General features: G+C 42.1%; 1 protein-coding gene across 3 annotated transcripts in view; it reads right to left on the bottom strand.

The window, feature by feature from the left end:
- The window catches only part of LOC104643370 (homer protein homolog 1), a 125,580-nt gene that overhangs the window by 52,678 nt on the left and 44,947 nt on the right, over nt 1-27,955 (bottom strand). For 2 of the 3 annotated variants that reach the window (XM_075739049.1, XM_075739051.1), the window contains exons 4-5: nt 19,739-19,831; nt 7,935-8,077 (exon numbers count right to left, since the gene is read on the bottom strand). In XM_075739049.1, coding sequence (XP_075595164.1) covers nt 7,935-8,077; nt 19,739-19,831 — 236 coding nt within the window. The remainder of the gene's footprint in view (nt 1-7,934; nt 8,078-19,738; nt 19,832-27,955) is intronic. The other variant, XM_075739050.1, reaches the window with a different exon arrangement.

A 27,955-nucleotide genomic window follows, 5' to 3' on the forward strand; every position in this document is an offset into this window, starting at 1 on the left:
ACTATCATTTGAATTCTTCTTGAAAAGATGATTGCATGTTTGAGCTTAGAACTAACAAAATGGCAAATATTCTAAATAATATATGTAGAAATCATCCCATAAAAGAAACCTCACGGACACTGCTCACAAATTTAAACAAGCATATATACACCTGGTATCAAAATGCACAATAGAAAAAATTCATTATTCAACTAAATTACTAGGAAAATCTAGAATAAAGAGAATAGGTCCTCCACCAATGCCTAAAGATGACAACAAAAAGGCACTGTGTGCTAAGAGTAGACTCCTAATAGGAATAACACATTTCAGAAAACTGTATTATTGAAAATACCTAACAAAATTCATGATTGTGAATTAATGGATACAACCAAAAAAAAACCCAAACCACCAACACACCCCACAGAATCTGATTTAGTGTTAAGTATCACATATCCTAATTTATAGAGGCAATGTTTAAAGATGCTGAAGTATTAACACACAATCTTTTAAGTCATCCTTATTTTGGATTGGTTGAACACAACGGATATATCCTTTTAGAAAATGAAAGTTCCTTCCTTAAGCAAGATAGTTCCTTCCCTGAGGATGGTATTTATGTCATCTAATTTCAAACACCCAGCTCACATTGTCTGAATCACCCCTTGGAGTTCTCACTAAATAAACAGTAGGAAGTAGGTAATTCACATGCTCCAAGCTAGAACTTCCTTAGGTGCACAAGGGAGATGGTGATATTACTCTCAAGTGTTGGGCTATTTTTAGTTTTGGCTCTCATCCATTTCCCTAGCCATTAAAATTAGCTCTATCAGTTGCAGAGTTGCTTCATTTTAAAGAGATAAGCAACAGATACACCATGACCATTCTTCTAATAGCAGATACGAGTCCTCTCCTTCAATTACTAGAGATAACTTATGAAAATGTTATGGTATGAGCTGCATTATGCTGTGTTTGACACAATACTGATTTAAAATCATGTAATGGTTTACTATGTATTCCAGAGATTCCCTACAGAATTTTCAGAAATTATCACAATCGGGAAAATCAGAGACGTGAAAAAAATTTATGTGAAAACAAGGTGAGATTTTCCTTTCAAATTAATAGTTTCCAAGCAAGAACTTTTATTTTGAAGGATACCCTATTTGAGCTAAATCCCAGTAGGTTAGGCAAAAGTGCAAGACTTTGGGAAGCAATAGGAATTAGGTCAGGGAGGGAGGGGAGAACAATCCCTCTCCCTGTGCTTCTTCCTGGGATCACCAGGCTCTTGGTGGTGGAGCACAAGAGGCAGAAGAACAGTACAGCTAGGACCTTCAGAACATCAAACAAATTTTGGTTGAGGTGAAGTCAAGATCTATTTCTATGTTGCTATATTAACCAGTTCTTTGCTTACACTGACAGTGGGAACATATCACCTTTGAGTTTCTTCTCAGACTGTACCTCAAGAAATAATCTTTTCTCAACATAGTAATTGAATTTACCAGAGTTCCTCCAGTGTGCCCTAAAATGTCACAGTTCATTATAGTACCATGCAATGTGAAGACAGTTATTGCCTTTTATGTTATAGAGAAACCTTTTTAAAAAGCCTAGCTTTATCAATCTCCATTCTAGGAGGTTCTCAAAATCCAACTGGATAAAGCTTAGAGCAGCCTAGTCTGATCTCATAGCTGACATTGTCTGAGCAGGAGCTTGGATTAGAAATTTCCCGAGCTTCCTCATAACATGAAATTATCCTGTCATCAGGCTAAATAGCATTCAAAAATAATATAAAAAAAAAAAGAATACACACTCCCAGAACTACTTGGTAAGGAAGCTACGCATAACACTATAAAGAACATCCAAATAATAGGATTTGAGTCTAAATTTAAATTACAAAGTGCTACAAAAATTATTAACGTTTCTTCAAAGCTAACTTAACAGTTCAGCATGATTCACAAAGTATCTTTACTGTAACATAACTAAAATATTTAAGCTTGTAGAAGTTAGTAGTTATAATACACAAAGTGAAAAATCTATGTGTTGGTTTTGCGTGGCAAGGTTTTGGTAGCGGGGGGGGCTACAGGGGTGGCTTCTGTGAGAAGCTGCTAGAAGCTTCCCCTGTGTCTGATAGAGCCAATGCCAGCCGGCTCCAAGACGGACCCGCCGCTGGCCAAAGCCAACCCAATCAGTGCCTCAGTGATAACATATTTAAGAAAGAGAAAAAACAGTTAGAGAGCGCTTTTTGCAGCCGGAGAGAGGAGTGAGAAGATGTAAGAACATCTGCAGACACCAAGGTCAGTGCAGAAGGAGGGGGAGGAGGTGCTCCAGGTGCCGAAGCAAGATTCCCCTGCAGCCCGTGGTGAAGACCATGGCAAGGCAGGCTGTCCCCCTGCAGCCCATGGAGGAAGGATGAGGGGGTGTAGAGATTCCACCTGCAGCCCGTGGAGGACCCCACACCAGAGCAGGTGGAGACACCTGAAGGAGGCTGTGACCCCGTGGGAAGCCCATGCTGGAGCAATCTCCTGGCAGGACCTGTGGACCCATGGAGAGAGAAGCCCACGCCAGAGCAGGTTTGCTGACAGGACTTGTGACCCCATGGGGGACCCACGCTGGAGCAGTCTGCTCCTGAAGGTCTGCAACCCGTGGGAGAGTCCCACGCTGGAACAGTTCGTGAAGGACTGTAGCCCGTGGGAAGGACTCACGTTGGAGAAGTTCGTGAAGGACTGTGTCCCGTGAGAGGGACCCCACGCTGGAGCAGGGGAACGATGAGAGGAGTCCTCCCCCTGAGGATGAAGAAGCGGCAGAAACAACGTGTGATGAACTGACCGTAACCCCCACTCCCCGTCCCCCTGTGCCGCTGAGGGGGGCGGAGGTTGAAGCCGGGAGTGAAGTTGAGCCCGGGAAGATGGGAGGGGTGGGGGGAGGTGTTTTTAAGATTTGATTTTATTTCTCATTCCTCTACTCTGTTTTGCTTAGTAATAAATTAGATGAATTCCCTCTCTAAGTTCAGTCTGTTTTGCTCGTGATGATAATTGGTGAGTGATCTCTCCCTGTCCTTATCTCGACCCACAAGCTTTTCGTTATACTTTTTCTCCCCTGTCTAGAGAAGGAGGGGAGTGATAGAGCGGCTCTGGTGGGCACCTGGCCCTCAGCCAGGGTCAACCCACCACAGTCTACTAAACAGATTTCTGCATACAACTTTTAATGAAAACTCAGTGAAGGAACATGAGCTAGCAGCAAGATTTTTGTTTTTTTCTTTGTTATTATATTATTGGATTTACTTGCAGCATTATTAAATGGTAAGCTATCTATACAATAAAATAATATATAAACATCATTGGAAATAAGTCCATTTTCACTGAGGCGATGAGTCAAAATTTCATATTGAAAACTTGTTTGAATACAAAAATAGGAATTTTAACAAACAAGCAACACACACACATATATATATTGTCTAATCAAAACATTATGTAATAGAAATTCCAAGTTTCATTAAATTTAGATGGAACATCTTTATTTATTACATGAAAAAATGAGGTAAAAGGTACAAATCACCATTGACAGAAAGTTGAAGACTTTCAAGATCTGTCCCAGAAGGATCCTTTTATTTTAAGTTTTGTTTCTGTAAGTGTTTTATCCCACAGCTTCATGAGGTGCCAAATATGGAATAAAACTTGTTATAAACAAATGTATTCTCTTCAAAGACAAAAGAGCAAGTTCACCAAACAGTTACCAAAAAGCCCCAAGTAGCAGTTGCAGAGTTTGCCAGACACACTATTTAGCTTTAATATTTGAGTTATATTCTAAGTCTAAATAAGCTCAGTATAGTATTTCTTTGGGCTCATTCAGGCCATCAGGAATTGTATACTATGAACCAGCAGGATTAAAATTTACATTTAAAAGCCAGGTGCAGTCACATTGCAAATGGTTGCAAATTTTTTAGCGATTTTTTTTTCTCTCCGATCACTTTTTTATGATCAATTTTTTTAGATGGGGGGAAAAAAAAATCACAATTTAAAGAATGTGCAAATTATTTTAAAAAAAAAAGGAAGTTGTCTGAGGAAACCAAGATTTAGTTAAGAAAATACACACTTTTTTTAGTCTTAATTATTTTAAGTATTAGATTTGATTAACTAGCTTTTGTTAGAAAAAAGCCTTCCTGGACTAGCCATCATTCAGAAAAATCAGACTCAGAGTCTCAGCCAAGACTTTTAAAAATTCTAATGCCATGCTTAGGTTACATTTTAATTTCATTTGTTTTGGAAACCTTTACTAATGAGAGCAGTGCTCAGGCTATAAGATGTGGGAGTCCCCAAGTAATATTACTTCACAATTCAACATTAACCATCACAGTTAGTTTAAAAAAGGCAAGAGGTTTAATTGCAGGAGTTTATCTTTCTGTGCAAGGCTCATAACTGTTTAATGTCCTTATCTCTCAAGCAGTTGACTAGAGTCACACTGCTTGTGAATAGTGTTAAGACTTTCTAGACAAGGATAAATTGAACCAGCTAGACTTCTGCTCTATTATGCTCATGGGATATTAATAGGATTGTAGACATATACTGGAGAATGTTCATTTCAATACTTACAATTATTTACTGAAATAATAAAAAATTAAAGATCTAATAACAAAACTCTGGTGACTTAAGTAATGCTTTTTTTCAGCTTTTGGGTATAAATAGTCAGAAAATAACTATAAATACCAAAGTAGTCTACACTTATGCTGCTGATATAACACAGCCCCCAATTACCTATACTAAGACATACAAAGCACAGAGAAGAATGCTTGCAGAAGAGGATATATCTGGCCAGAGAGGATGTGTTATAACAAAATGAAATTGAACATTTTTTGGTGTGTGCAGATTAAAAATGACAAGTAGTAAGATGTAGACTAAAGCATGACCTCCATACCTCTCATTTTGACCTTGTTAACTTCTGTCAGACAATTGCAGTTCATAGAGACATGAAAACCTCTTCCCTAGATCACTGTCTTGACAACAACCCCCTTCAAACCTTTACCCCTGTCCTCTGCCGCAGAGGTGCCTGCACTTGGCTAACCTCGCTGACCCTCTTGGCAGCCACACAGTTCCCACCTCACCAGCCATCCTTGCTGTGCGGTGTTGCGGCACCTTGTCCTGCCCACAAAGCTCCAACCTTTGCCCCATGGCTGCCTGGGCTCCTGTCAGGTGGCCCTACACATGCCTTTCCCTGTGCTCCAGTCTACACTGAGGACCACTCCTTTTGGACCTTCACAGGGTAAGTATGTACTGTCATGCCAGAGCAGAATATAGTTTCCTAATCGTGGAAGAAATGAACTTGTTACACTAGTGTTATTTCAATGAAGCATGGCCAGTCTCAGAAACTCTTATGTCCCCTATAGCTGAACTCATTGGAGGGAAAAACCACACCATCTTTTCTTTTGAAAAGTACCTAGCAATTGATCAACAGCTCCAGGAGTAAAGGAAAATACATAAAAAGCATTGCCATGCACAAGACAACACTCACATGCCCTTCCAGTGTTATCCTTCTCACCCAGAAGCACTGGCTAAACTTTAACTTTGCTGAAACGCAGGGTGTGGAAGAGGCTCAGCAATTGGCAGGAGTTACCAGGGAACACGGGGAAAGGGTTCAGTGCAGCAACTCCTCTCCATCATACATGGAGTGTCACCAATACACAGCAGCATTAAAAGGGCAGGGAACAAGGAGGAGCACAATCCTTTTCTGTACCCCTGACATATGAAAAAGCCCAGGGAGTCTCCAATGATCAGGGCATAAGGTTTTGTTTAATTTTTTATTTTTTTTTTAAATCAAGGGCAAACAGACTTCCTGCAGAGAGCACCCTTCCAGCCAGCACAAGCAACTAGATATGTCTACCTATTTGCCAATTTAATATTATGAAATGCCTCTACAAAAACATGCCCATTTAACCAGCACTAACACAATCCTGGAGGCTTCACTTTCCATCTCTTTCATGCATGTGCTACATAGTGCCATTTTAGAGACCCTTCATTACAGCTAACAATTAAATCCAATCAAAGCAGCTGATTTCCAAACTACGTTCTGTCATCAACTTGAAAAACATAATGGTGCCTGGGAAATAACTGGAATCTTTTGGAATAGACATTTTTTAAATGATAGTTTCCCTCTGATTGAGGCAGTGTTCCTTGGCACTCACACACAAAAGGATTTTTTTCTTTCTATATGAAAAAATTGTCAGAAAGCACCTGAAAGCATTTTCTGTCTGGGTTTAATAATAATATATAAATGTCCTCACTTGAGCTTTTCAGTATTAAAAAAAAATAAATGAATCTATATGAATCTTTATTAATTTGTAATAAAAACCTTATCTAGTCCAAAACAATTAATTTCAAAGGGTTTGAAAACAATTTACATTTTCTTCCGTAATAGCTCACTAACAAACTTGAAGCTACCATTAGCAAGACAAATGATTCTCATGATAATCATCATGAGAAGTGACCTTCAAAATGCAGAGTTATTGTCAGAAGACCAATTCTAGCTAGTGGTATTTAACAGGACAATAAACTAAAACCAGGCACTTACACTGCATACATGAAGTAGATGATAGAAAAAATGCAAAGCATGTAAAAATTTTGTAACCTACATTCTACATCATCAAAAATTAAAACTGGGTAGTTTCAAAAAATATCTTCAGTCATGGTCAATGCAGAGCAAAGCATAGTTACTATATTGGCATACCAGAAAACATATTTATATATACAAAGTGAGAGGGAAGATCTTGCAGCTGTCATTTTTTAAAAAAAAACAACCACCACTATTCCTTTGTGGACTTTATCACAACTCCTTTTCACAAAAATATTGATAGATAATTCCAACACACAAACAGTAAGTTTAAATGAAATTGTTACAGAACACTGATGTGCAATATTTGAAATACTACTTCGACATGCACAGAGCTCTCTTACAAAGCACCATTTCTTGTAAAATATTTAATAGATGCACTGGTGACAACTGAAGTATAAACACAATCACTCTGCTAAAAAAACATTATTTTTTTTCTCTCATTTGAAAACATAAATTTTTTTCCAGATATGCTTAATAGTATTATTCTCTTACAAAAAATGAGAAGTCTTGAACAATTCCAATTCCATCTCTGCTCATTCTGAATTATTTGCATAACATATCTGACATCCTAGTGTTCCCCAACCTTTCATCAAGAGCTCTTAAACTCTATTTAAACTGATTCAGACCATGTTTAAAAAAATAAATCTAGTATTTCTAGCATTGCTCTAAGTTTATTAAATATTTAAGTTACTCTCCATGGTCTCAGTACATAATGTGTTTTATTGAGCGTCCCATTTACAATCATTTCTAATAGGTGAGATATACCAATCTTAACTCATCATTTGTATCATTAAATTAAAAGTCCTAGTTTTCTTAAAGAACAGAGTACAGTATTCCTAGTGTAATGAATTATAATTCAGTATGAAGCAGAACTACACTTCTCTCATCTTTCCAAAAAAAGTTGTACAATGTTTTCAGCTGTCAGAGAACTGTTCAATTAAAGGCTGGTTTAAATTTTATAATGCAAAAGTGTTGTAAGAGCCATTTAAAGAAAATGTGTGCAAAAATAATTTAATTGGAATATTCTAAGAAGTAGTTAACTTTACTAAGATCTCAAACACTGAAATAATGCTTCCTGTTAAAGGGACACCTGCACTAACCAGTGTTCCAAGGGCTTGCATTCAGCTGATTAAACTATAAAAAAACACCCCCCAAAATCTTATTTGAAGAGATTTCCTCCTGGGTTTTTTTTGTGAAAAAAAAAAAGATTATACTGCAAATCTGAAAGCCAGTCCTTTTTTTTTTAAAAATCACGTAATATAATTCTTAATTTGCTAGGTGGAAGCCATGACATGGGAGAAGGTCCCTTTAACGAGGAAGGAGATAGGTATCACTTAATCAGGATGTGGGAATAGAATCTGTACCTATGGGTAAATGGCAATGCGTTCTGGGGTGGTTCAGCCCTTGGTTCTGAGTTCTGCGTCACTTCCGGCATCACTCTCTCGTCATCTGTTCCATTAATACTTTCTGGCATTAAAGGAGACTGAATATCCCCTCCAGCTGATTCCTTAAGTAAAACAAACAAATGACACATTAGAATTACCAAGTGACCTGCTCAGGAAGGCTATGTGTATATAAGCACTAACATTAATTTTTAAATGAGATACGAACTTCAGGCAGTATTAATGTGAGGCTCACAGATTTTCAGCATCACTCATGGTCATATTTCATCATGTGAATTTAGTTTAGAAGTGTATTACCATAGGATTCACATTATCTTGCACAAAACACAACTGACCTATGATTTATTTGCAAGTATCCAGCCTCCTGCTTATTACAGACCTCTCTCCTACCTGATATTATATTCAGCCCTCAGCCAGCTACGCAACAGGTGACTATTGACACCCAGGATTCTTATCTCTTACTTTATATTCTAACACAGTGAAACAAACAATTCTGATATTAGTTTAAAAAAAATAGCTTTCATTTTATGTATTAACCAAAGTGAAGAGTGGAAGGGCCATTGGTAGTGATTCACAGTTTAATCTATGAGCCATCTGTAAAGAAAACTTGTTCAGCACAGTCCTTACAAAACTTTCATAGACACATTAGCCTGGCCTAGCTATTGCTGGTCATGGTATATCTGGGCAGGAGAACACTCCAGTTATATCCAGGCAGCTACTGCTACACAACCGGACACCTGAAAAACTTATTGGCTGTCTTTGTAGCACAAGGCACTGGTGCAGTTTTAATCAGCCTTCATCATACCAACACACACATTTATGTTTTGGCCAACAAACACTATTTTGCAATTACTAGTCACTGAAAAGTACTTCCTTCTTAAAAAACAAAGTACACTGTGTAGCTCACATCCTCAGTTAGAACATTATAGACTTTTCAGTCTCTGTATGTGGTTTCATTTTAATATTTTTCTTTTCTATTATATACTTCTTGAAGTAATCATTTTTGCAGGAGATAAACGAATCATAAGCTAAGTAGCTCATCTAGATTTTAAAATGTCTTAGTAGGCTTTTAGTAGTCAAGTGGTAACATTTAACATAGAAACATAGAATAGTTTGGGTTGGAAGGGACCTCAAAGATCATCTAGTTAAAACCCCACCTGCTGCGGGCAGGGACACCCTCCACTAGACTAGATTGCCCAAAGCCTCATCCTACCTGGCCTTAAATACTTCCAGGGATGGGGCCTCCACAACCTCTCTGGGCAACCTGTTCCAGTGCCTCACCATCCTCACAGTAAAGAATTTCTTCCTAATACCTAATCTAAATCTACCCTCTTTTAGTTTAAACCCATTACCCCTTGTCCTGTCACTACTTGCCCTTGTAAACAATCCCTCACCATCTTTCCTGTAGGCCCCCTTCAGGTACTGGTAAGCCGCAATTAGATCTCCCCAGAGCCTTCTCTTCTCCAGGCTGAACAATCCCAACTCTCTCAGCCTGTCCTCGTAGGAGAGGTGCTCCAGCCCTCTGATCAGCTTTGTCGTCCTCTTCTGGACTCACTCCAACAGCTCCATGTCTCTCCTGTACTGGGGCCCCCAGAGCTGGACACAGGACTCCAGGTGGGGTCTCACCAGAGTGGAGTAGAGGGGCAGGATCACCTCCCTCGACCTGCTGGTCACGCCTCTTTTGATGCAGCCCAGGACACGGTTGGCTTTCTGGGCTGCAAGCGCACACTGCTGGCTCATGTTGAGCTTCTCATCAATCAATACCCCCAAGTCCTTCTCCTCAGGGCTGCTCTCAATCCATTCCCTGCCCAGCCTATAGTCGTACTTGGGATTGTCCTGACCCACGTGCAGGACCTTGCACTTGGCCTTGTTGAACTTCATGCGGTTCGCACGGGCCCACCTCTCCAGCCTGTCAAGGTCCCTCTGGATGGCATCCCTTCCCTCCAGCGTGTCGACCACACCACACAACTTGGTGTCATCGGCAAACTTGCTGAGGGTGCACTCGATCCCACTGTCCATGTCGCTGACAAAGATGTTGAACAGTGCCAGTCCCAGTACCGACCCCTGAGGAAGGCCACTCGTCACCATTCTCCCCTTGGACATTGAGCCATTGACCACAACTCTTTTGGTGCGACCATCCAGCCAATTCCTTATCCACCGAGCGGTCCATCCATCAAATCCATGTCTCTCCCATTTAGAGACAAGGATTTCGTGCAGGACAGTTTCAAATGCCTTGCACAAGTCCAGGGAGATGATGTCAGTTGCCCTTCCCTTGTCCACCAACAATGTAACCCCATCATAGAAGGCCACCAAGTTTGTCAGGCACAATTTGCCCTTAGTGAAGCCGTGTTGGCTGTCACCTATCACCTCCTTATTTTCCATGTGCCTGAGCATAGTTTCCAGGAGGATCTGCTCCATAACTTTGCCAGGCATAGAAGTAAGACTGACCTGCCTGTAGTTCCCTGGGAATTCTAAGATAGAAGATTTTACTCTAAGACAGAAGAGTTTCATGAATAGAGTTCAATGGATGTTATGGAGGGGTGTCTGTACAGCAGAGGACTGATTGAATTACAGTATTTCCAAAAGCTATGCACCTCCTATGGCCACATGGTCTTTTACCATCTGCACTGAAAAGAGATAAAACTGCTATTTAATTTTATTAAACTGAAGCACACTCTCTGGAAGGCCAGCAGCTCCTCTTCCCAGCTCTTTAACACTGCATAGTAAGCTGAAGAACAACAATCTCAGGAGAAATTGCAAAGTATCTGAAGATAGTCATGATTTTACAAGATCAGGGTCTAATTTTGGGCCTCCACTTGTAGCCTTCAACTAGTTTACAAGGATAAGGCTATTTGAAAGCCAATACTGAATCTGATCCTATATCTATAAGAAATGTTGCCCTTGATTTTGAGATCTGATCAGATGGAAAAACTCAGTTCTTTTAAAGAAAATAAGATCTGGCTGTCATCATCACCTTCCACAAAGCACTGGTGTCACTTAACCAAAAATACTGTTGTTCAACATTTTCATTACACTTTATATTAAGTATTTGCAGCACAACTGTCAAAATTTTGCTTTTATTCTACTGTATTTCTCACATTGTGAGAGACATATCTCACTCTACAACTTGAATTAGTGGGTGATATGGAGTTATATTATTTAATAATGACTTCAAGTTCTATTGTATTTAGCATTCGTCAAGTTATACAATGCACATGCACAAGTGTCTCCATTCTGCATCTTCTTATTAAATTGCTACTGATTAAAAAGCAGAAAATAGTTAGCTTACACTGATTTATTATACAAATATAAACTGTTATTTATAATATCCATATAAATTATTTATTTTATGAATGTAAATTGTTACCTACTTTCAGGAAGAATACTCTTATTTTATACTCAAAACTATTATCTTAAGTGTTAATACCTTAGAAGTAAAAATTAAATCTTGGTTTTCACAGAACAATTTTACTGAACTGAAACTGAATTGAAATTAAGTGTCAAAGGAGAGCAGAGTTGGTAAGATAATCAGGCATGTGAATTACTTTATACAAATTATGTGGTTTTGTCTATTATTATCCTCTGATTTCATAAACAGTTTCCACTGCCATTAAATGAAAGGCATTATGGACCCAAGAGTTTCTCTTTTATTTCCTCCTCTTCCCAAACTACTCTAAATGTTCTAAAAAAACATATACCACATCCCACAAAATCTGGCTCGCTTGTATCTTTAAGCTAAAATTCCTACAACACTATTATTAGATACATAAAGCCAGAGCTTTATTAAAATATTTTAAGTATGAATGCATAAAAATTATTTCAGCAGAAGAAAAACAAATGTGCAAGTTCCATCTAGGCTTATTTTTCAGTAAAGTACTTTCATAAATGTCTAATTTGAATGAAATTCAAGTGACAAAAATTAATGCAGACAAACATCACAGTCTATGTAATACCTAAAGGTTCACTCCCTGCAAATTCATGAGGGGCTGATCTGTATGTACAAGAGCAGCATCAGATTCTAGTATGTATTTCTTCCACCAATACAGGTTAATCAGTGCTCTCACACACTCACAACTATCCCTGCCTGGTAAATAATTATGAACCTGGCTATGAATAAAGCACCAAATACAACAGAAAAAAACCACACAGAACAAAACTAAGTTTTCAAATAATATATTCACATTTTATAGTATTTAGAGAGAATAAAAGAATTCTAGACACATTTTTGTGAGATGATCATAAGTAATGAAGTTTTTATTCCATATCATTATAGCTTCACACATCCACTTCAAATTTTACAGAGTTGGTCAGCTGAAAAAGATTTTCACCCCTCCCTCCTAGCTGGAAGAAGCAGGTTAACTAAGATCCAACTGTGTAGACCCTATATGGAAAAACCAGTGCTTAAATTGAAAGTCTTCCTGTAAACCAATCACATATTTTAAGGCCTGATATTTCCCACTCATGACAGCTACAAATATTTCATACATTTGAGAAGAAAGGATTAATGGCTCTCCTGTGGTATAAAACCATTATTATATCATATATAGTTTTTTGGAGGATAAAGAAGTCCTGGATTTACACATGGACTGAGGATTAATATTTTTCAGCGTGACAAGTAAATGTGAGAGCCTGCTATTTTTTCAGAGATCTGCACTGTCTAAAGGAGCCCTGGCCCTACTAATAAGTATCCAGGACTGGTGATGCCAAGCAGTATAAAAATGACAGTTGCCTACAATATACAAACTAAGCATAATAGAGGGGAAATCATCAATAGATGCCCTAAATTTCAAAATCTTATAAACAAAATGCATGCACTCACAAAAGTCTCTAAAGTAAAACAAACAGACTTCACAGCACAGATCAAGCCACCTTTTAATGGTGACCAAATACGGAACAGAAGAAAAGAAGGAATAGGCGATTCTAAAACCATGAACAAACCAAAGCAATTCCAGCTTCTTTTTTTATTAAGTATAATACTGTTTTCTCATTAAGTATTCCATAGACTTCCCTGGTATCTCTGTTCTTCATAGAGCTCTGTTCAGTACTGACTGGCAATGCCATAAGGCTGCCCACTACTGATTCAGATACCATAATGTCTGAAACATTTGTTCCAGTATAGAAATTCACACAATATCCCAGAAAGTCACTTTTTCCACAAGGTTCGGAAGTAAATTGTCTACTACTACAAAGAAAAAGCCAACAGATGATAAAACCATGATGATTTTGCCAAAACCAACCCATTCCTTGCACTATAAAAATGTTGTGATACTAAAACTTTTGAGGCAATAGCTATTCCTAATAGTATAGGAGAGTCTCAGAATCACAGAAGAAAGAGTTGGATTATTTTGATTTATTTGCCTATTTTAATTTACTCACCACACAATTTCAGAAATTAACAGAGGTCTTAATATGAAATGACTGGGGTAACAAGAAATATCTGAATACAGATTCTTGCTTAGAGGGGAAAAAAAAAAGAACTGAGGTTCAGACTCCAGTTCTCCAGTTGTTTGTAAGACTGATGGGGTGAGGGTGCAAACCCCATAACCTGCACTATTTGTTCTGTACTTGAACCTAATTAACATTAGCTTAAAAAAGAAAGGAAAAAAAAGAGAGGAGGGGGGACACAACACACAGTTTTCAGCCTATTGATTCATGCTGCTCAGTGAACTCCAGATCAAAGTGTTGCTCTTTCAGTGCATAGGCAAGTCTGTAATTGAAAATAGACCGTGGGTGGCTTGTCACTGTAAGATCCATGGGTTTATGATATGAGCAAAATAATTCCCTACATTAAAAGATGAGTCTGGGAAATAGGAGGTGGTACAGCAGGGGAGCCAGTATTTTAGTTTTATATAAACAAGAGCCTTGCAAAGCCTTATTACCTAAACTTGAGTTAAAGGGACACCAGATGGGGATACCTATGTGCACAGGTGGTCTTAGAAGTACCAAAATAGACAACTTCTTTCTAGTTCACTTCAGACCAAAGCCTCCAGACAGACCAGATATAAATAATGTATTATTGTATGAATCCATCTTAATACAGATGGGTAGAAAGTACAAGTTCTCTGACACAGAAATAATGCTTTCCTCTTTATTTGAAGAAAGCATCACATACTCAGTGGGACTTAAACAGAACAAAGCAGCATCTCTCTTGTAATTTGTTGTCCTTCTCTGGACAAGTTAAGTTCTTTTTACAGTCAAGGTAAATGGTGATTTTATGTATTACCTGATAGTCTGGGAAATTAAAGCAAAGGCTGCTGTTAAATAGAGGGAGAACAAGTAGCATTAAAGAAACAGTAAGAATGCAGAGGTTAAATTTAGCAGCAGGATAGCTTAGGGAATGTTTTGGGTTTGTGTGGCAAGGTTTTGGTAGCCGGGCAGGCTACAGGGGTGGCTTCTGTGAGAAGCTGCTAGAAGCTTCCCCTGTGTCTGATAGAGCCAATGCCAGCCAGCTCCAAGACAGACCCGCCGCTGGCCAAGGCCGAGCCAATCAGCAACAGTGGTAGCACCTCTGTGATAACATATTTAAGAAGGGAAAAAAAACCTAGAGAGAGCTTTTGCAGCCGGAGAGAGGAGTGAGAAGATGTGAAAAACTTTGCAGACACCAAGGTCAGTGCAGAAGGAGGGGGAGGAGGTGCTCCAGGCACCACAGCAGTGATTCCCCTGCAGCCTGTGGTGAAGACCATGGTGAGGCAGGCTGTCCCCCTGCAGCCCATGGAGGAAGGATGAGGGGGTGTAGAGATTCCACCTGCAGCCTGTGGAGGACCCCATGTCGGAGCAGGTGGAGACACCTGAAGGAGGCTGTGACCCCGTGGGAAGCCCATGCTGGAGCAAGCTCCTGGCAGGACCTGTGGACCCGTGGAGAGAGGAGCCTACACTGGAGCAGGTTTGCTGGCAGGACTTGTACCATATCTGGTAATTTAATTAACTGGCAAATAATAAGGGCATTTTTTTAAAGCAGTACCAAGAGAAATGTAACACATTTTATGTAAGTTTGTGTTGGTTTTGCGTGGCAAGGTTTTGGTAGCGGGGGGGCTACAGGGGTGGCTTCTGTGAGAAGCTGCTAGAAGCTACCCCTGTGTCTGATAGAGCCAATGCCAGCCGGCTCCTAGACGGACCTGCCGCTGGCCAAGGCCAAGCCAATCAGCGCCTCTGTGATAACATATTTAAGAAAGACAAAAACAGTTAGAGAGCGCTTTTGCAGCCAGAGAGAGGAGGGAGAAGATGTAAGAACATCTGCAGACACCAAGGTCAGTGAAGAAGGAGGGGGAGGAGGTGCTCCAGGCGCCGGAGCAAGATTCCCCTGCAGCCCGTGGTGAAGACCATGGTGAAGCAGGCTGTCCCCCTGCAGCCCATGGAGGGAGGATGAGGGGGTGTAGAGATTCCACCTGCAGCCCGTGGAGGACCCCACGCCGGAGCAGGTGGAGACACCTGAAGGAGGCTGTGGCCCCGTGGGAAGCCCGCGCTGGAGCAAGCTCCTGGCAGCACCTGTGGATCCGTGGAGAGAGGAGCCCACGCCAGAGCAGGTTTGCTGACAGGACTTGTGACCCCGTGGGGGACCCACGCTGGAGCAGTTTGCTCCTGAAGGTCTGCACCCCGTGGAGGAGACTCACGTTGGAGAAGGCCGTGAAGGACTGTCTCCCGTGAGAGGGACCCCACGCTGGAGCAGGGGAACAATGAGTCCTCCCCCTGAGGATGAAGAAGCGGCAGAAACACCGCGTGATGAACTGACCGTAACCCCCACTCCCCGTCCCCCTGTGCCGCTGGGGGGGGCGGAGGTTGAAGCCGGGAGTGAAGTTGAGCCCGGGAAGATGGGAGGGGTGGGGGAAGGTGTTTTAAGATTTTGGTTTTATTTCTCATTCCTCTGCTCTGTTTTGCTTAGTAATAAATAAGATGAATTCCCTCTCTAAGTTCGGTCTGGTTTGCTCGTGATGATAATTAGAGAATGATCTCTCCCTGTCCTTATCTCGACCCGTAAGTTTTACCTTTTCTCCCCTGTCTAATGAAAGAGGGGAGTGATAGAGCGGCTCTGGTGGGCACCTGGCCCTCAGCCAGGGTCAACCCACCACAGTCTTTTTTGGCGCCCAACGTGGGGCACGAGAAAATCGAGATAAGGATAGTAATGGGAAGAGGTAACGGGCAAAACATTGACTGAACGTAACTTGAGAGTGATACAGTGGTGAAGGGACTAGAGATAGATTTTGTGTGTAGATTGTCCACTCTTGTTTGGTGTTGTGATAGTGTTGTTTTGATGTTGGTGTGGGGAATTCTTTTTTTTTTCTTTTTCTTTGTTGATGTGATTAGTGTTTGTGAAGTTTTGTGTTGAATGTATATTTTAATGGTAATTCTTAAATATGTGATTCACAGAGGCGAGGGGTGGAATGTGTTGGTTTTGCGTGGCAAGGTTTTGGTAGCGGGGGGGCTACAGGGGTGGCTTCTGTGAGAAGCTGCTAGAAGCTACCCCTGTGTCTGATAGAGCCAATGCCAGCCGGCTCCTAGACGGACCCGCCGCTGGCCAAGGCCAAGCCAATCAGCGCCTCTGTGATAACATATTTAAGAAAGACAAAAACAGTTAGAGAGCGCTTTTGCAGCCAGAGAGAGGAGGGAGAAGATGTAAGAACATCTGCAGACACCAAGGTCAGTGAAGAAGGAGGGGGAGGAGGTGCTCCAGGCGCCGGAGCAAGATTCCCCTGCAGCCCGTGGTGAAGACCATGGTGAAGCAGGCTGTCCCCCTGCAGCCCATGGAGGGAGGATGAGGGGGTGTAGAGATTCCACCTGCAGCCCGTGGAGGACCCCACGCCGGAGCAGGTGGAGACACCTGAAGGAGGCTGTGGCCCCGTGGGAAGCCCGCGCTGGAGCAAGCTCCTGGCAGCACCTGTGGATCCGTGGAGAGAGGAGCCCACGCCAGAGCAGGTTTGCTGACAGGACTTGTGACCCCGTGGGGGACCCACGCTGGAGCAGTTTGCTCCTGAAGGTCTGCACCCCGTGGAGGAGACTCACGTTGGAGAAGGCCGTGAAGGACTGTCTCCCGTGAGAGGGACCCCACGCTGGAGCAGGGGAACAATGAGTCCTCCCCCTGAGGATGAAGAAGCGGCAGAAACACCGCGTGAGGAACTGACCGTAACCCCCACTCCCCGTCCCCCTGTGCCGCTGGGGGGGGCGGAGGTTGAAGCCGGGAGTGAAGTTGAGCCCGGGAAGATGGGAGGGGTGGGGGAAGGTGTTTTAAGATTTTGGTTTTATTTCTCATTCCTCTGCTCTGTTTTGCTTAGTAATAAATAAGATGAATTCCCTCTCTAAGTTCGGTCTGGTTTGCTCGTGATGATAATTAGAGAATGATCTCTCCCTGTCCTTATCTCGACCCGTAAGTTTTACCTTTTCTCCCCTGTCTAATGAAAGAGGGGAGTGATAGAGCGGCTCTGGTGGGCACCTGGCCCTCAGCCAGGGTCAACCCACCACAGTTTTACATGTATATTTTCCAGTTTTGATATGCAGTATCTTCCTACCCATTATTTAATGCAGAATGATATCTGCAAGTCCAAGACAGCAGAGGGATTGACACTTGTAGCTAACTGAGGTACTGTTATAGAGCTCACTACTCACACGTTGCCTCTCATTGTCTTTCCTGTCAAAGCTTCCCAAAAAAGCCAGGTTCCTATGAAGACTTGACTAGCCACTGAAAAATATCTCTCCTTCCTCTTACTGTCCCTCTCTGCAAAGGATCACTATGCAAAAGGGAAAGAAGAGCTGTAAAATGATTGAGAAAGGCAACACTGGAATTATGTGCCTTGCATTCACTTTTTGGCAGATGATCAAAATGACAGCAAGCGCTCCTTCAAATGTCTCTAGGGTCCCACCTTCCCTCCCCACTACCAAGCACCCATCTTCCTCCCAGTCATAAATCTCTTCAAATAAGCCCCAGTGCTACAGAAGCACTGCAGTCTGCCGTGAAGTCATTGCTTCTCATCTGCTCCAAACACCCTTCTGTCAGAGAAACTAATGAGAAACATTATGTGAAGACTATTATGCTGATGTGTCAGCACTTGCACTAACTGTATCTTTTGGAATAATATGCTAACTTATCAACACAGCTAAAAGCCAAGAGATGAAAAGTAAGGCCTGAATATGAAATTATTCCTAAGTGTGCAGTAAATAAATTGCAGCTGTCTGTGCAATATAGAATCGCTCAAGGTAACATTTCTATAACTGCCTACAGTATAAAATGTTAGGCTCCAAGTATAAAGGGAAATCTGTACTGGAAAATGAACAATACTAATAGCTCATATAGATTAAGAGAAAGCTTTAACCCTCGGCAACTGCTAGACAAAAGCATCTTGTCTCTGAATGAGTAGTTAAAATTTATGTCCAAACCAAATAAGTCACTCCATTCAACAGTGTCAGATTTAACTTCTGAGTGCAGACTATTAATCATCGTGTCAAAAGAGAAGCAGAGCAATTGTTTTGCCTATAATATCGAGTAACTAGAGGCCTGGCTGAAGCACTTCACTGTTTCTAAAGTCCAAGTGTATACTAGATTATAATACTGAAATACCTACTTCCATTATCTATGTATATATTAATGTAAATTATCAGAAGTTTAGAGACAGACAAGAAAACTAATAAAAAAGAGACTGCCTTATTTTTTTCCTGTTACAGCAGAGCAAGCAGTTTCCCTTTAATAGCAAAAGCCAACCTAGAACTTGGGCAAAATGCCTACTGGAAAAACGACGTGAGGTTGGTTCATTGTGTATTCTTGTGGTTTCCACTGACTTCTCTTGGAAGGACACCAGATGCAGCTTTCTAGTGGCAATTAACCTATTCGTATAGCATGTTGCAAAATGCCTGTCATCCTTGTTCCATCAAACAGGAACATATTGCAGTCCAAAGCACTCAAGAGATGCACTGATTCAATGAATGAAGATGCACTCCCCAGAAAAAAAAACCTCAGCTGCATTAATCCTACTCAGCTCAGGAACCCCTGCTGTAGTTTTAAAGCTGCTTCATCCTCCAAGATAAGGAATTAGTCTTGTCTTCACTATTGCTTAAAATAAAACAAATAGCTACACACAGAGCCAGAAACACTGGAGGGGCATAAAAGCCTCATGCAATTTCTCTTTTCAAAGCAAATTCAAAGTATCCATTTTCAAGTAAATTAAGTTTAGGCATGACTAATGTAAATATGACTATATTAATTTATCCTCCTGTTAGGCCTATATTAACCCAGTTCATGTTTTGAGATGTCTTTTATAAACTCTTTTACAACATGGCTAACTGCAATTAAACTCCAGAACCCACATGTTAATCTGTCATCTTCCTTCAACACATTTCACAAATGAATACTACAACAAGAGGAAATAAGTAAAAATAGTTTGCTGTTTTAACTTCAATTTTTGTTGTAATGATTCTTATATGAAGTCCTTTACAGTGCATTGCCTGAAGTTTCATAGATACAATAAGAAAAAACACAAAAGATCATTACTGTAGATTTACTTACATAACTGCTCACCATCTTTACTCATATTTTCTGGGGAAAGCTCAAAGAAAGGGATGGGAATAAACAAAAGGCCAATTTTATATTAAAGCAAGCTCCTTTGACACTTCTGCAATGTATATTAAATGCATTCTTAGACTTCTTGACACTTCTAGCTGACTGCTGAGAGGATTCAGGGAAACTGTGAAGTACCCTGTTCATTTTTAATACAACGTGCGTGTATAAGATACAGTCGGTAGCACAATGAAGTACTAGACTTGAATCAAGCAATAAGACTCACTTGAGAGGGTGTACTTGTTAGCTCCATCTTTTCTTGTGATTTTTCCTTTGCTAGTCGTGCAGCTTCTTTGAATTCCTGAAATTTTTCCGCAAACTGAAGGTATAAATTTTTTTAAAAAAAAAAGGAAAAAGAGAAAGAGTAGGCATGAAGTATTTATATTACATGCAGAACAGAATGTTGTACTTAACATTTTACAAAGTCAAATTCTGTCAGTAGAATTTTTTAATTTTTCTCCTTATTAGATACTCATTTAAGAGTTACACAGTGACATACCTTTCAGACATAGTGTACTCTGTTTATATGACAGGAAAATTATGATGCAACAAAGTTTAATTTGTTGCTGATTGATAGTGTTAAAAAACCCACCTCATATAAGGCTAATAATAGTGATAAGCTGCCTTGCACAGATGCTTTCAGATTCAGCTTTTACTGTCTTCCTGACAACGAATGATCTGGTTCTGAAGCCTACTGTGGTCACTACTAGCCTAGAGCCTTCAATGGGCTTCATTCTTTCATGACTGAAACAATACTAATTTCTTCCCAAATTTTAACAGCATTTATAATTTCAGTAGCTAATTAAGAAAACAGCAGTGGGAATATTGAGTCAAGTTCATTTCTTGATTGTTCATTGACATCAATCAAGTTAAAGAACAAATTCATTGAACTAAACACATATACTGAAATTAAATTCAAGAATTTCACGTTGAACTGCCATTTCTTGCTCGATTTCTCTGCTACACATACCTCTTCCAGAAAATAGCTAAAGGAGCAATTTAGAAATACATTCACTCTTAAACTTGATAGATTAAATTAATTTATTAAGAATAGGGCCTAGATTCTCCGGCTAGAGAAAAATTTGGCTTCATAGATCTCAGCTTGACACTACAGTAATAGCTATAGTAGCCAAGCATTCATTTTTGCTTGCTACTGCTTTTATACAGAAGATAGAAGCACAGAATCATAGAATCCCAGGTTGGAAGGGACCTCAAGGATCATCTGGTCCAACATTTCTTGGCAAAGGCTCCGTCTAGACAAGATGGCCCTGCACCCCATCCAGTCGAATCATAAAAGTGTCCAATGTTGGGGAATCCACTTCCCTGGTGAGATTATTCCAATGACTGATTGTTCTCATTGTGAAAAATTTTCCTCTAGAGTCCAATTGGAATGTCCCCAGGAGTAACTTGAACCCATTACCCCTCATCTTTTCCATGTGACTCCTTGTAAAAAGGGAGTCTCCATCTTCTTTGTAGCCATCCTTTAAGTACTGAAACATGGTGATGAGGTCACCCCTAAGCCTTCTTTTCTCAAGGCTGAACAAACCCAATTCTCCCAGCCTTTCCTCATATGGCAGGTTTTCCAGTCCTTTGATCATCCTGGTGGCCCTCCTCTGGACCCTCTCCAGCCTGTTCACATCTTTTTTGTATAGTGGGGACCAAAACTGAACACAATATTCCAGGTGTGGCCTGACAAGTGCTGAGTAGAGTGAGATAATGACTTCTTTACATGATCTTATTATGATCAGCTTAAGACTGAAATAATTCTGCAAAAGCATTGGAAACTTCACCAACAGCTTCTAAATCTCTCTGGCAGCAGCATACAAAGAAATTGTTTTGCACTGCGTGTATTTAGAAGGGATGAAGGCTACCTTTGTGTGACAAACTCCTCAACTATTTTCAATCAGAACTTCATTTGCTATTCAAGATCTAAAAAACCTTATTGTCTTTACTTCTCCTGTTAGACTATTAATATTTGAGGAAGTATTTCTCTCCACTGGTATCCTATATTTCAACTGTCAGGTTATTTAAAAGCATACATTTCCTGAATATAGAAGGAGACAAAATATACCATCCTGAAACTCTAATTCAGCATCAAAATGGTCTCAGAACAGATAATAAAACTGGCAACAGATCACCAGAACTGGATGATACTCATTTAAGAGTTGTAGAGAGACCTCAAAATCTGATGGATAACCTATTATTTAAATCAGCTTTAGGAACAGAGGACTGGTAAGTGAGAAAACATGACACTGAGGTTTAGAATGCCTGAAGACATACAAGGCAGTAAATATGATCTTCTGTATCACAGTGGTAGAAAGTGTAAAAAATCTATATACATAATGAATAGACAGATAGATAGATAATATTCTAAGAAAAAACCAACAAGGCTAACATAGAGGAAATTTTCACAAATTTACTAGAATTACTTGAGGCAGTCAGGTGATAGATAATAGCACTTTCTTGATAAAATTCCTAAATAACAAAGATGAGATCTCATGGTATGAAAGGAAGGGTTCTCTGGAGGATTAATAATTTAAGGAAAAGACAGAAAAATTGTGGAGGGAGACTACAAGAGGATCTCACAAATACCTGTGATGGTCCTTTTGGCATTTAGCATACTCTTAAGTTATTTGGAATAAATCAAGCCAACTAATTCAAAGGGATAAAGCAGCAATACTAACAAGGAATATTTCTTCTCATTCGGCAGCATACTATCAAAAGCACAGATTTATACTCTGATTGAGAAATTAGCCTCAGTCTTCTCTGAATATCATGGGACAGTCTATTCCTCTTACTGCAGCAGCAAGAGAGACTGTGATAGGAAATCCTGATCCTGTGAAAGGAGTATTCTTCAACACAGAAATCATCTTTTAGGTATCACTTACTTCTGCCTGACTCCTGATGGAACAATCTTGAGATGAATGTGTGGTCTGACATATTGAGAAAAGGTCTCATGAAGATAAACAAATGTTTAATTAATTTTCTGCTATACCGTTTCTGTGCAAAGTTGATTAGAGTGCCAGGCAGTCTTGCTCCAATAATTCTCACAATCACAATAATCATCCAGAAAGAGGTTACCGCTGTTTCACACTACCCTAGCATCGTGGTTTAGCCCTAGTCGGCAGCTGAGCACCACACGGACGCTCGCTCACTTCTCCCCCCCAGCAGGATGGGGAGGAGAACGGGAAGAAAAAGGTAAACCTCGTGGGTTGAGATAAGGACAGTTTACTGGAACAGCAAAGGCAGAGAGAAATAACAACAATAATATTTAGAATATACAAAGCAGGTGATTGATACACAATGCACTTTCACACCCAATGACCATATAATTCAGACTGCATGCTCAGACTCATCCCGAAACCAGACCATTCAGACTGTCCCCAAGCCACGCCGTCCCTCCCCGACTAGCCCTCTTTTATGCTGAGCATTACATCATATGTTATGGAATACTCCCTTTGGCTAGTTTGGGTCACCTGTCCTGGCTGCGTCCCATCCCAGCTTCTGGTAACTCTATCCTAGCCGAAACCAGGACATTATCCATCCCTTAATTCTATACCATCTATGTCATAGTCAGATACTGCACCTGCCAATTAATCACCACCGTTTTCCCTGTCTTTGAGATATATATACACACACACAGAGATATCATTCCCTTAGTCTATAGGCCATCTCTCTGAAATGTCCGTTCAATTAATTTAGTCCATGACTTTGGGCTCCATCTGTCAAAACAGTGTCTCAGGGCAGGAGCGATGGTGTCTATTGTTGGATTTTTTTTGCATGCTGCATCCAGAGCTCACACCAGATATACCAGGCGCGATCCATGCTCACAGTATGTGGGCTGAAGATGTCGATTTCAAGGAAGTTGCTGGACACTGGTGGCTGTGTCCAGTTCTAGTTCCATCATCGCAGTGTTGTTTAGTTTCATGAATATTTATCCTTCATTAATTGGGTGATTCCTACTGTAATACCAGTGATACAGCATATAGCAATTGTAGCAATGATGACATACAATGACAGGGTTATTTAGCAATTAACATCACACAATTTAATTTATTGGCTATTCTCACTCAAAATCAAACCCCCTTGATGTACACATCGGACTTCCCCATCCTTCAGCATCATCCACCAAGTGCACACAGGTCCTTAAGCAAAAGCAGTCCCACGGATGGGTTTGCCTTTGTCTAAAGCAAGGATAACCCAGACGGTCTTCCCCAACATATTCTTCATGCATTCTATGGGGATTTTATCCCCTTCTACAGTATGTGGAAGTTTCGACTGGGCAGGGCAAGCTCAATTTCTACACCCCCTAGAGTTAACTAACCAGGTGGCCTTTGCTACACGTGTATCCCAATCTTTAAAGGTTCCACCAAACATTTCTCTCAGCGTAGTCTTTAGCAGTCCATTATATCATTTGATTTTCCCAGAGGCTGGTGCATGGCAGGGGATGTGATATACCCACTCAATGCCATGCTCTTTCACCCAGGTGTCTATGAGGTTGTTCCAAAAATGAGTCCTGTTGTCTGACTCAATTCTTTCTGGGGTGCCATGTCACCACAGGATAGTGTTCCGGGCAGTGGCATGGGACATGGGATAGGATTCCAGCCATCCAGAGATTGCTTCCACCATTGTAAGTACATAACACTTGCCTTGGCGGGTTTGTGGTTCTGTGATGCAGTCAATTTGCCAGGCCTCTCCATATTTATATTTCAGCCATCATCGTCCATACCAGAAAGGCTTTACCCGCTTGGCTTGCTTGATTGCAGCGCATGTTTCACAATAATGGATAACCTGTAAGACAAAGTCCATAGTCCAGTCCACCCCATCGATCACGGGCCCATTTATATGTTTGTGCTGGTTTGCATGGCAAGGTTTTGGTAGCCGGGCAGGCTACAGGGGTGGCTTCTGTGAGAAGCTGCTAGAAGCTTCCCCTGTGTCTGATAGAGCCAATGCCAGCTGGCTCCAAGACAGACCCGGCGCTGGCCAAGGCCAAGCCAATCAGCGCCTCTGTGATAACATATTTAAGAAAGACAAAAAACAGTTAGAGAGAGCTTTTGCAGCCAGAGAGAGGAGTGAGAAGATGTAAGAACATCTGCAGACACCAAGGTCAGTGCAGAAGGAGGGGGAGGAGGTGCTCCAGGCGCCGGAGCAAGATTCCCCTGCAGCCCGTGGTGAAGACCATGGTGAAGCAGGCTGTCCCCCTGCAGCCCATGGAGGGAGGATGAGGGGGTGTAGCGATTCCACCTGCAGCCCATGGAGGACCCCATGCCGGAGCAGGTGGAGGCACCTGAAGGAGGCTGTGACCCCGTGGGAAGCCTACACTAGAGCAAGCTCCTGGCAGGACCTGTGGATCCGTGGAGAGAGGAGCCCACGCCAGAGCAGGTTTGCTGGCAGGACTTGTGACCCCGTGGGGGACCCACGCTGGTGCAGTCTGCTCCTGAAGGTCTGCACCCCGTGGAGGAGACTCACGTTGGAGAAGGTCGTGAAGGACTGTCTCCCGTGAGAGGGACCCCACGCCGAAGCAGGGGAACGATGAGTCCTCCCCCTGAGGATGAAGAAGCGGCAGAAACACTGCGTGATGAACTGACCGTAACCCCCACTCCCCGTCCCCCTGTGCCACTGAGGGGGGAGGAGGTTGAAGCCTGGAGTGAAGTTGAGCCCAGGAAGATGGGAGGGGTGGGGGGAGGTGTTTTTAAGATTTGGTTTTATTTCTCATTCCTCTACTCTGTTTTGCTTAGTAATAAATAAGATGAATTCCCTTTCTAAGTTCCGTCTGTTTTGCTCGTGATGATAATTAGAGAATGATCTCTCCCTGTCCTTATCTCAACCCGTAAGTTTTCTTTCATTGTACTTTTTCTCCCCTGTCTAATGAAAGAGGGGAGTGATGGAGCGGCTCTGGTGGGCACCTGGCCCTCAGCCAGGGTTAACCCACCACAATGTTGCATCTCTTCCTTGATGGCCTGAGGTGTCATGGGCCCACCGAGCTGCAAATAATTCACTTTTACATTGCTAGTCCAAATCCACCTGAGCCACTTCAATCTTGGCAGCCTGATCCACCTGCTGGTTGTTCTGATGTTCCTCAGTGGCTCAACTCTTGGGTACATGGGCATCTACATGACATACCTTTACAACGAGCTTCTATAGTCGGGCAGCAATATCTTTCTGCAATAATTCAGGAGCCCAGATGGGTTTGCCTGTGCGCTGCCAGTTGCTCTGCTTCCACTGCTGTAACCACCCCCACAGGGCATTGGCCACCATTCACGAGTCAGTACAGAGGTAGAACATCGGCCACTTTTCTTGTTCAGCAATGTCTAAAGCCAGCTGGATGGCTTTCACCTCTGCAAACTGGCTCGATTCACCTTCTCCTTCAGCAGCTTCTGCAACTCATTGTATAGGACTCCATACAGCGGCCTTCCACCTTCGATGCTTTCCCACAATGCGACAGGACCCATCAGTGAAGAGGGCGTATGACATCTCATCTTCTGTTAGTTTATTATACAGTGGGGCTTCTTCAGCACGTGTCACCTCCTCCTCTGGTGATACTCCAAAGTCTTTACCTTCTGGCCAGTCCATAATCACTTCCAAGACTCCTGGGCAGTGGGGTTTTCCTATTGAAGCCCACTGTGTGATCAGTGCGACCCACTTACTCCATGTAGCATCGGTTGCATGATGTGTAGAGGGGACCCTCTCTTTGAACATCCAGCCCAGCACTAGTAGTTGGGGTGCCAAGAGGAGCTGTGCTTCAGTGCCAATCACCTCTGAAGCAGGTCAAACCCCTTCATAGGCTGCCAATATCTCTTTTTCAGTTGGAGTGTAGCAGGCCTCAGATCCTCTGTATCCTTAACTCCAAAACCCCAGGGGTCAACCTCGAGTCTCCCCTGGTGCTTTCTGCCAGAGACTCCAGGTAGGGCCATTCTCCCTGGCTGCGGTGTAGAGCACATTCTTTACATCTGGTCCTGCTTGAACTGGCCCAAGGGCTACTGCATGAACTATTTCCTGTTCAATTTGTTCAAAGGCTTGTCATTGCTCAGGGCCTCCTCTGAAACCATTCTTCTTCTGGGTTACATGATAGAGAGGACTTACAATCAAGACTGAAATTTGGAATATGCATTTGTCCAAAACTCACAACGCCTAAGAAAGCCTGTGTTTCTAATTTGTTGGTTGGTGGAGACATGGCTGCTATTTTGTTGATTGCATCCATTGGGATCTGACAACACCTATCTTGCCATCCTATTCCTAAAAACTGGATTTCCTGCGCAGGCCCCTTCACCTTACTTCGGTTTATGGCAAAGCCAGCCTGCAGCAGGATTTGGATTATTTTCTTCCCCTTCTCAGAAACTTCCTCTGCTGAGTTGCCCCATACAATGATGTCATCAATGTATTGCAGGTGCTCTGGGCCTTCACCCTTTTCCAGTGCAGTCTGGATCAGTCCATGGCAAATGGTGGGGCTGTGTTTCCACCCCTGGGGCAGTCGATTCCAGGTGTACTGGACGCCCCTCCAAGTGAAGGCAAACTGTGGCCTGCACTCTGCTGCCAAAGGGATTGAGAAAAACACATTAGCAATATCAATCGTGGCGTACCACTTGTCTGCCTTTCATTGCAGTTCATACTGAAGTTACAGCATGTATGGCACGGCAGCACCCATCAGTGGCGTGATTTCATTCAGGTCATGATGATATTCTACTGTCAGCTTCCACTCTCCATTGGACTTCCGCACTGGCCATATGGGACTGTTAAAGGGTGAGCGGGTTCTGCTGATCACTCCCTGACCTTCCAGTTGACGAATCAGCTTAGGAATGGGAACCAGGGAGTCTCTGTTAGTGCAGTATTGCCGCCGGTGCACAGTTGTGGTAGCAATTGGCACCTGTTGCTCTTCAACCCTCAGCAACCCTACAACAGAAGGGTCCTCCAAGAGACTGAGCAAAGTAGACAATGGTTAAATTTCCTCTGTCTCCAAGAAAGCTATACTGAAAGCCCACCAGTATCCTTTTGGGTCTTCGAAATACCCTTTCCGGAGGTAGTCTATGCCCAGGATGCACGGAGCCTCTGGGCCAGTCACAATGGGGTGCTTTTGCCACTCATTCCCAGTTAGACTCACTTCAGCCTCCAGCAGAGTCAACTGTTGGGATCCCCCTGTCACACCAGAAATAGATATCGCTTCCACCCCTTCAGAGCTGGATGGCATTAAAGTACACTGTGCACCGGTGTCCACTAGGGCCTTGTACTCCTGTGGATCTGACGTGCCAGGCCATCGGATCCACACAGTCCAATAAACCCTGTTGTCCCTTTCCTCCACCTGGCTGGAGGCAGGGCCCCTCTAATCCTGCTCATCACAGTCACTACTCACTTCTTGAAAAAAGGACTTAGAATTCCCTTGAAGAGGATCATCAGTGCGATCGGGCCTTTCACTTGATCTGGGGGGCTGCCCGGTGGAAACTGGAGC

This window comes from Balearica regulorum, chromosome W, assembly GCF_011004875.1.
Source record: "Balearica regulorum gibbericeps isolate bBalReg1 chromosome W, bBalReg1.pri, whole genome shotgun sequence".
In the NCBI taxonomy this organism is placed as follows: Eukaryota; Metazoa; Chordata; class Aves; order Gruiformes; family Gruidae; genus Balearica; species Balearica regulorum.